The sequence below is a fragment of the Saprolegnia parasitica genome (genome assembly GCF_000151545.1).
Source record: "Saprolegnia parasitica CBS 223.65 unplaced genomic scaffold supercont2.140, whole genome shotgun sequence".
Taxonomy (NCBI): Eukaryota; Oomycota; class Saprolegniomycetes; order Saprolegniales; family Saprolegniaceae; genus Saprolegnia; species Saprolegnia parasitica.
This window is the reverse complement of record NW_012156534.1, coordinates 34,362-44,181: the sequence shown is the minus strand read 5'-3', so window position 1 is coordinate 44,181 and position 9,820 is coordinate 34,362. Positions and strand designations below refer to the sequence as shown.

Below are 9,820 nucleotides of genomic sequence, written 5' to 3'. Positions count from 1 at the left end.
CTCAAGCCGCCGCCGCACCTTGCAAGGCGCCAATCGTCGCCAAGATCGTCGCCGCGCTCAAGGCCCACCCGCTCGTCAAGAGCGCGCCGCACAAGCCCGGCGTGATTGCGTTCTCGCAAAAGGCACCCGCGTCGCCGAGCGCTAAGGTCGACGACGACTATGACGCCTTTTTGACGAGCCAAGTGGCTATCTTTACCACGCGCATGCAAACGTCCATTGACAAGAACGTCGCGTACTTTGACACGGACGTCAAGTCGATGGTCGAGGTGCCTGCCACGTGGGACCACGGGACCGTGGTCGACGAGATCGTCCGCCGACTGCGCGAGAACCCGACCGTCAAATCCATTCTCGACGCCAAGGGCCGCGTCTGTTTTACGCGCCGTGTACCCGCGTCGACCATCTCGTTCGATGCGTTTCTCCAAGAGCGCATCGCGTACTTTATCGATCGCATGCGCACGGCGACGACCCACGGCCGCGTGTACTATTCCACCGACATTCAAGGCCGCATGCTGGTCCCCGACCACCTCGATGCAGATGCTGCGTACGCGCGGGTGCTCGCGGCGCTGCAAGCGTGCGCCGATGTGGTGGCAACGACGGACGCGACGGGCCGTGTCTCATTTACGGCCCTCGCGTCGCCGGCGCGCAGCGTGGCTTCGGCAGCCGACGCTCCGTCAGCATCGATTGTCGAGCTCATGATTACGGATGACGTCGCTCGCTTCCGAGTGCAGCTGCACGCTGCGTTGACCTCGTCGTCGGGCGGCAGCTTTCCCGTGCGCAACGTGCGCAAGCAGATGGAAGACCACGGGTACATCTTATCGACCAGCATTTTTGCGATCGTCCGGACCATATTGCACTTGCTGCTCGAGGACCCGGCGATTGCGATTGCGGAGAATGGTGCCAAGCTCGTGCGCGTGCCAGGCGCTGTCCTTGCACCGCTCACGACGCCGTCGCTGACGCCGCTGCAACTTGTGACGCTTGAGACGGCCCGCCGCGTCTTTACCGCGCCCGTGTACCTCGGCGACGTCTCCAAGGAGCTCGCGACCCTCGGCTTGTCTCTCTCGGCATCGCTCAAAGCAGTGCTGGCCATGTTGCAAGTGCGCGACTGTTTTGCGATGGACGAGAACGGCTTTATCAACGTCAACCACGCCGCGTGGGCAAGAGAAGTCGAAAAGTACATTGGCAGCCAGCCCGCCGAGCGCAAGCAGCCCATCTCGAGTTTGACGGCCCGGACGCTGCGCTCTCCGCCGCTGTCTCCGGCGGTACCCACCGACGCACAGTCGCCGACATCGCCGTCGATCGACGCGTTTGTCGAGATGAACGTCGCGTTCTTCACGCAGCGCATGCTCGAACGGACGCGGGACGGCGGCGTGTACTACGTCGGCGACACGCAGGCACTGCTGCAAGCCGGCGGGCCAAACTATAGCGTCAAGGCCTTTGCGCGTATTTTAAAGGCACTGCGGGCGCATCCGGACGTTGTCTACCAGGTCGACGGTGACGGCAACGGCTTCTTTACGCAGGTTGTTCGCGACGACGTCGACCAGTACGTTGCGCAGCATGCGTCATTGTACTTGGGTCAAATCACCGACTATATCGCGGGTGGCAACTGCTTCTTCACCTCGTACCTCCCGAGCCAGCTGCGCGCCATCGTCCCGGACACGGTGCCGATCGAGCCGGTGGTCGGTGCCGTCGTTGCGTCCCTCGAGCACAACCCGCGCTTCCGCTTGGAGACGGACAGTACAGGACGGGCGTATTTTACGACAGGTCAGTCGCGTCTTGTCGACACCGACGTTCAGAGCCAAGGTGCGACCTGTCTGCATATTCTTTTGTATCTATGCCATTCATTTCGTTTGTAGCGTCGAGTGAGGTTGAACCCGAGCCGTCGGTCAGTGACGCATCATCCACAAAAGCCATGCCGACAACAACGTTTGCCAAGCTCGTGAAGGATCTCACGGCGCGCTTTTCAGTGCAAATGATGCTAACGATCGAGAGCAAGCACACCCGCTTCCACGTCTCGTACCTTCGGGGCGAGCTCGGCAAGACTTTCCAAGGCGTCTGTCTCGCCCAAGGCCATGACGTTGCCAAGCTGACGGCCGCCATTGTCGAGCAGCTCAAGAAGGACCCTCGCGTGATCTACGATGCGTCGGCCGCCGTCTTTGTCAAGAACCCCAATGCCACAAACATCAAGAGCACCAACGCAACGGACGTCAAGACTGCGAACGCAGTCGACACCACGAGCCTGGACGCAACGGACGTCAAGACGCACGCGGCCGCGCTGCTCAAGCGCATTGTAAAGCTACCGCTGACCATCAAGCGCTTTTACGTCGAGTTCATTCCAGGCGTCGGCGACTACAAGACAAGCGCGCTCGCCCGCGCCATTGTGGCCGAGGTTGCCAAGGACACGCGCTATGTCTTGCGCACAGCAGGCGTGCCCCGGCCGTACTTTGAGAGAAAGGACGAGGCCAACGCACTTGGTGTCAAGTCGACACCGGCCCGCGCCCCGTCCCGCGCCCCGACAGCGCAAAGCCCGCCAATGGACGACGTGGCCAGCAACGACGAGACCTCGAACGGGCCATCCGTTGTTTCGACGGCCGAGCAGCTTGGACACACGGTCGGTGCTCTGGACGCGGTGCAGTCGCCGTGGACTCCGAGCACCGTGGCCCTCGACGCGCATGGTGCGTGGCCCCACGTTCTTCTCCAGGTGGCGTGCGACAATACTGTCGTTCTCATTGACGTCGAGAGCACGGGAGCGGACGCTGTGCGCACGGCGCTGCGCCCGATGCTGGCGTCGACCGCTGTCACCAAGGTCGTTTACGGCGCCCACCGCCTCGCGTCGACGATGGCTCAGCTTCTTGACGACCCGATTCCGTCCATTGTCGACTTGGAGCTCCTCTTCGAGCACCGGACGACTCGCTTCAATGTCCCGTTTGCCAAGATGCTGTCGCTACTCGGACTACCCGCGCACCCGCATCCCCGGTACCTCGACCGACCCGACTATTTTGATCAACGGCCACTCCGCGCCGAGACGACGCAGGCTGCCGCCGCCACTGTATCTCGTTTGCTGGACGCCTACTGCTCCTTGGAAGATGACGTCAGCTGCGACCGCGATCAACTATTGACCGCCTCCAACCAGCGACTGCATCAGGCGATCGCTTCCGATGGCCAGCGATCGCTCTGCTTTGACGCGCAACACAACCAGCGCCTTGTCTCGACCGAGTACCTCCAGGCGTGGCGGCCCCACGACGTTGTCTCTAGTCCGCCGGTGGTCATCCACGAAGACTTGGACGACATTTTGGGGTTGCTGCCACCTGACCTCGCGGCACCTCTGCTCCAACCCGACGTCAGCGCCAAGCTGCTCGACATCGTCTTGGACCTCGGACGCCGACCGTGGGCGTGGGTCAATGGCGCGCGTTTCTTCCTCGACACTTCCAATCAGGATCGCGTCGTCACAAGAGACGACCTGGATTCGATTGTCGACCGCATTGGCGGCTTTGGCAGCGACAACCGCGCCGGTCTCGAGCGCCAACTACACCGACATCTCGGCACATTCGCAACCGCCAAGACAATATAATCGCGCTCACAATCCGCGTCGGCCGGTAACATTGAGGGCAACGCGGGCTTGATAGACACGAACAAATTGGCGAAGGAAGACAAGAAACATTTTTTTTCCTCGGGGAAACCTGGGTGGCGGCAAAACCACCATCGTCCGCGAAGTCTCTCGGCAGCTCGCGACCAAGTACAACGTCTGCATCGTCGACACGAGCAACGAGATTGCAGGTACTGCTCTTTATCTTGTACTGGTAGAAAAGAAGAACCCTAACCTCACTCTGATCTCTAGGCGACGGCGACATTCCGCATCCGTGCGTGGGCTTGGCGCGGCGCATGATGGTGCCATCGCTCAACGACCAAGCCGCGGTCATGGTCGAGTGTGTCCAGAACCACACGCCCGAGGTCATGGTCATCGACGAGATTGGCCGACCGAGCGAAGTCGAGGCCGCGCGCACGTGCAAGCAGCGCGGTGTGCGCATCGTGGCCTCGGCGCACGGCGACCTGCGCAAGCTGCTCAAGAACAAGCCGCTGCGAGGGCTTGTGGGCGGCGTCGAGTCGGTGACGGTCGGCGACGCATTGGCCAAGGAAAAGCAAAAGAAGGACGACAATGGGCCGCTGCGGAAGCTGTTGGCACAGCGCGGTGGCGAGCCGATCTTTGAGGTGATTGTGGAGCTGCGTCGCGGGCAGTACAACGCGTGGCGCATCGTGACGGACGCCGCGTCGGCAGTCGATGCCATCTTGGCCGGCGAGGCGTACGAGGCTCAAGTGCGGACGCGGGCGACCGACGGCTTTTACTACAGCGAGCAGAAATTCTAATTGAACTTTGTTTTTGGATTTCACAGTCTGAGAGCACATGCATGCGATGGTATTGCGTCGAGGACTGTGCATTGGATTAGGATTGGGGTCCTTGCGTAGCTATAGGTTGATGGCTATAAGTTTAAACTTCTTAACCCGATCGGACGTGGATTAGCGGCCAAGAGCTCCCACCAAGTGTTATGCGAACGAGCTCGGTGGACAATCAAAGCCATACGAGTGGGATTGAAACTCAAGAATAATAGAAATCCTGTAAACTATTCAACATACAAAATGACAGGCATAGCATTGAACTTTTAAAAACCATCTTGTTCGCACCGGAATAAAAAACAGAAGGATCTGGATAAAAAGTATCAAGTTGGCCCAACGAGACGCCGCTGGCAGATTGCAATGGGCGGTGTTTTCAGCACCAGCGCGGCCAGCAAGGTCCGCGCCGACGACGCGCCGAGCGCCCGCGACGCCGTCCGCTGCCCGCCTGCTCAGCCCGTGCCTGTTGCCGAGCCTGTCGCCGAGCCTCGTCCGGTCCCGGAGAGCCGCGACGAGACCGCAGATGCCCCTGTGTCGACGCCAGAAAATGAGCGCACACTCTACGATGCGCTGGTCGTGCATCTTGCGGCGTCTGTGCGAGCAGCAATGATCGTCCAGGCCACGAGGAACCGGCGGCCGTCGTTCGCCGTGGCCACGATAACGAGCATGGTCGAACAGACGACGTACGTGCCGAGTGGCGAGATCACCGCCGTGACCGCGACCATTGTGGAGCTGCTGGTCGCCGAGCCAGGCATCGCGCTGCATCCCTCGCGCAAGTACTTCGTCTTGGATGCAACGAAACTCACGCCAGACACGGGCGCTGCTGGCGCGAGCACGGACGCCTCGGACGCCATGAGCGCGCTCGTGCGACGCCTGGCGCAAGAGATCGCTTTGAAACCCGTGACGCACGCGGCCATCGGCAAGCACGCCAAGAATGCACTTGCGCACTGCGCTGGGCTCTCCAACACTCAGGCCAGGCGCGTCGTTGTCCAGCATCTGCGGCGTCTCGGCTGCATCGCGAGCGCGACGGACGGCAGCCCCTGCCTTGCCATCAACGCAGCGCGCTTGCAAGACCCCGCTGCTTCATTTCCCGACTTGACCTTTCTCCTCTCGCTACCGTCAATGCCGCGTCGTTGCCGCTCGGCCGCGCGAGCTCCAAGGTCCGACGCCTCGGAGGCTGTCGTGCATGTGACTCGCTCCAGCGACGACGCGGGTCGTTCGCTCTACGATGCGCTCCTCGAGCACTTGATCGTGCACCTGCATGGGGCGGTGCACAAGGCGATCCAGGCCAAGAAGAAGCAATTCAAGCTGCACAAGCTGTCGAAAATCCTCACAAAAGCGGGCTATGTCGACGACGTTCCGAGCACGTCTGCGTACATTCTGCGGCGCCTTCTTGCCGACCCGAGCTTGCGGCGCGGCGGTGCGCTCAACGAGTTGCTGGTCGCCGCGTCACCCAACAATCCGCCGCCTCTACCGAGAACACCCGAGACGACGATCGACACGAGCGTATCCGCCCTCGTGGAGCACTATGGTCGGAAGATCGCCATTGCGCCGCAAGCTACGATGAACCTTGTGGGCGAGCTACACGCCCGCTGTGGCGATCCAGAGACGGCCCAGACCGTGCTGGACACGCTGCGGGCGACAGGCTGCGTGATCGATGTCCTTGCGACGACGACAAAGCAAACACCGAGTCTCGGCATCAATCCCGCACTTGTGCGACAGCCGCTGGCGTCGTTCCAGCACATGTCCTTCCTGCGCTCCGTCGCCTCGGTGCCGGCGCTGGCAACCGCTTGTGTGCGAACGGACGCTCCAGACGGCGCCCATGTGGCAAGCGACGACGTGCTACAGCACGTTGCCGTCGAGCTGGCGACGCTGCCTCCACGTCCCGATGCGCGTGCACCGGTACCAACACCACCGTCGCCGCCAACTGTGCAAGAGCCAAGACGCCCGGACGTCGACGGCAGCAACGATGTTGCGTCCGTTGTGCGGCGGTTTGAAGCCGCGTATCTCGATGCGATCGTCGCCTGGGTCCAGAACGGGGACGTCTTTTATGTCTCGTACATTCGATCTCAAGTCCGTCCGCTCATGTCGCCGGACATGCCCATGGACGCGGCCATTATGGCCATCGTTTCTTGGCTGACGCAGCACCCGCAGCTCGTCTTTTGTCCCTCGGACCGGCCGTGCTTTGTTGGCAGCGGCTTTCCACCGCCCGACGACCGCGTGGATCTCACGCCGCCTCGCTCGACGACGACGATGGACGATGACGACGTCTCGCTGGCAGGTAGGCCACCCAATCGGATCAAGACGCACGTACATGTAGACAGTGACGAGGATGGCGCGTCCGAGCCCGAGACGGAAGAGGCGGCGGTCTCTTCGCCGTTGCGAACCAAAGCGTGGTCGGGTGCCAGCGCCCGCCGCGTCATTGCGGGCTACGTGCACGAGGTCGTGGCAAATATTGCTGTGGGAGACGTCTACAACTCGGCGCGTCTCGAGCAGGAGCTTGGGCTTTTGGCACTTGACGACGTGGATCTGGCGGACGCCGTCGACGCCGTCGCCTCGACCTTGCAGACAATGCCCCACATTATCGACAGCTCCACCAGCGGCAACAACGACGATTGGACGTTCCGCAAAGCCATCCTTCGCAGAGGTGCGACGACTAAAAAGCCAACAACGTCGGCCAAGCAAACTACGCGTATGGCGCCATGGTACAAGAAGTGAGGTTGCATTTTGAAGCATTTACTTGGCTATGTGTTTTGATTTTTGCATCAATCCCACGCGACTTGAATCTGACCACGACCACCCTCGAGCCGCTTCGTGCCCCAAATCGTATTGGAAAATGGAATCGCTTAAACATGGAATAGTGATAGAGGACACTATGATGGTTACGAAATGCTACTTCATGCACGCCGTGTACATACATACTAGTAAGCTGGAGGCGCTGCGTCGGCGATGCTCTCGGCTCGGTTAAAAGTGGCAGTTTGCTAGTTTTATTCGTGGCATATGCCGCAAACAATATTCGATTGCTTACAATTGTCGTCATCCGCTTCGCACGCCGACGCGGAGTAGCATTTCGTGACCTCCAAAGTGTCCTCTATCAATGTGCCAAGTTGAAGGGACTTCATTTTCGAGCGCGACGTGGCACACGAAGGTGGCCGGTTTGCAGTTGCGTGTGATTGGTCTAAAATACAAAATTAAATAGCCAATAAGATACAGAAAATACAATCTTGCTTTCTGCACCGCGTCGCTGGTGCTTTGCCGCCATCATTTCCTTTTTTCTTGGTCATGCCTGTGGGCAACAGCCCATTGCGCGGGCTAATGGCGGTACATATAGCCTTTTCGTGCAAACCTTAATACTGCTACGGAACCGAGTCTTAATCTTACGTCAAGCGTCTCGAGCACAAGTGCCTCGACACGCCTGACGATTTGAATTTCTCGAGCACAAGTGCCTCGACACGCCTGACGATTTGAATTTGACATGACTATGGTTAATACTATCTATGGAGTTATCGACAATGGGAGGCATATGTACTACGAAGCCGTGCGGCAACCCACAACGTTGTCGGTAGCAAGGGGGCCCGACTCGACGAGTTGGACGTCGTTGGTGATGGCTTCAATGGACACCTCGTCGCGACGCAAGCGCTCCCGCAGCTGCTTCACCCCGCGCTTGAGCGACGCCCACGTCGTGTCGGCTTGGCGCAGTGGCCAGAGGAAGACAAAAACAACGGCGTTGAGAAGAAGGAGCACGCCAAGAACAACTGCCAGTGTTCGCGCGTCACGTCGGGCGGGGGCCTGGAGCGTATGGCCAAAGCACTCGCTCATCGACGGCTTCCCGTACGGCAGCGTGTCGTCGTCCCACATTTTGCGACGTTGGTTGGTCTCCGCGTCGATCGGGGTCCAGGCGTCGGAAGGGTGCGCTCTCGCCATGCAAAAGAGGCCCTCGCTGCGCGCGACCGTGAGCGGGCACGTCGTCTGAATGTACGAGGCGACGTCGGCGTACTGCGTCGGCATCGGCTTCATGAGCTCGGCGCAGCTGACGCAGACGTCTCGGAGCGTCATGTTGTCGCTGCGGGACAGCGCCAGCGCCGTCGCGTCGGCTTGGGCGCAGAAGCTGTTGATGGTCGTCGAGTGCGTGATTGGGACGTTGGCAAAGGTCGTCGGCAAGGTCGCCAGCGCTGCGGTCACGGCGCGCGTGGCGTTCTTGTTGCGCCAAATGCCCGGCAGCGCGATCGATGACGTGAACGGGAGCTTGTCGCAAAAGGTCTTGCCTTGGCCGAGGCAGTACGCAGCATCAAACGTCCTTGCCGCCGCCTTGGAGTAGTTCGCCTCCATGAGCTCCCAGTTGGGGACAATCGCGTAGGCAGTGCGGGGGCTTGTCGCGAAAAGGCCGCCGGGGAGCCACTCGAGGTACCCCGCGTCTTCTGCCCAATAAAAGACAGTCCCCGGCTCCAGGTTGAGTAGCGTGTCGACTTGATGTTGGTACGACGTGAAGAGCACCGTCACTTCAATGTTGGTCTGGACGAGCGCAATTCCATCCAGGACGAGGGCAAAGAGACTGGCGTACGCGGCCACAAACATGAAAATGACGACGAGCTGCACCTTGCGGCGCACGCGCGGCTGGACGAGCGAGCAGAGCCCGACCGCAGCAAACAAGAAGAGGACGATGGCGGCGGCTCGGGCGGCCTGCGCGTGCGCGACCTCAAATAGCGAGACGAGCCATGCGTTGGAGACTTGGTAAGCGACGACGCCTTGGGCAATTGCGAGGCCGACAGCGACGGCGACGACCGTGGTCGCGACCGCGTCTTTGGAGATGATCATGGAAATGAAAAGTGAAGCGACAGCATTGAGCGGTGTACAAAAACATGTGGTGTATCGTGTCCACAATGAGAGTGCGACAGTTCCTCGACAGTTTTAGGACGACTTTAGCTACCGGTAAGTACCGGTAGTAGAAATGGTTTGATCGTCATGCATCACAACTGCTTAAATTCGGGTTCAAAGCCGTGGACTACGTATGATCTAACCGCCAGAGTATATTACTTTTCGCGCTGGAATGGATAGAGGAGTCGATAATACAATGCGTGCTTGGTGCTGTTGCTATAACAGCTGGCACGAGACAAGGCGACGTGGATGGGTCATCCTTCCAACCCGTTGGACAGAGTGTCTACAGCCGAGTCCAGACTCTATTATATATTATAGTTCATTTCCAAATCTGCTGCAATGACGCGAGCATTCCTCGTCTGGAGTGGCCTCGCCATTGTGGCGCACCTCGGCTTTCTCATCACCGTCGGCTCGTCCAAGCTCCTTGTGTTCATATCCTGCTACTCGGTGCTCTCGTGCTCAGCTCTCGGCCTCGTCAGTACTCTTGGTACTCTGATTTATTGCCGCTATAAATCCCTCAACTTGGCTCGCTCCGGAATCATCTATGACATCATACTAA

At 59.8% G+C, this 9,820-nt stretch overlaps 3 protein-coding genes across 3 annotated transcripts in view; 2 read left to right on the top strand and 1 right to left on the bottom strand.

Moving 5' to 3' along the window:
• Window positions 1-4,362, top strand: part of SPRG_21229 (hypothetical protein) — a gene marked incomplete at both ends in the record, with an annotated part of 4,688 nt that extends 326 nt beyond the window's left edge. Inside the window, 4 exons of the mRNA XM_012353959.1 lie at window positions 7-1,800; window positions 1,854-3,509; window positions 3,712-3,774; window positions 3,836-4,362. Of these exons, the coding sequence (XP_012209349.1) occupies window positions 7-1,800; window positions 1,854-3,509; window positions 3,712-3,774; window positions 3,836-4,362 (4,040 nt within the window). The remainder of the gene's footprint in view (window positions 1-6; window positions 1,801-1,853; window positions 3,510-3,711; window positions 3,775-3,835) is intronic.
• A 387-nt stretch (window positions 4,363-4,749) lies between these two features.
• On the top strand, window positions 4,750-7,105 carry SPRG_13055 (hypothetical protein; the record flags this gene model as incomplete). The annotated part of the gene is made up of 2 exons (XM_012353931.1): window positions 4,750-6,667; window positions 6,707-7,105. 2 exons carry the CDS (start codon window positions 4,750-4,752, stop codon window positions 7,102-7,104), a joined length of 2,316 nt encoding a protein of 771 aa, XP_012209321.1. The 3' UTR covers window position 7,105.
• Window positions 7,106-7,914: 809 nt separating this feature from the next.
• Window positions 7,915-9,201, bottom strand: SPRG_13054 (hypothetical protein; the record flags this gene model as incomplete). Its single annotated transcript, XM_012353930.1, has 1 exon — window positions 7,915-9,201. The coding sequence occupies one exon, from the start codon at window positions 9,199-9,201 to the stop codon at window positions 7,915-7,917; it is 1,287 nt and encodes a 428-aa protein (XP_012209320.1).
• Between the last annotated feature and the right edge of the window lie 619 nt (window positions 9,202-9,820).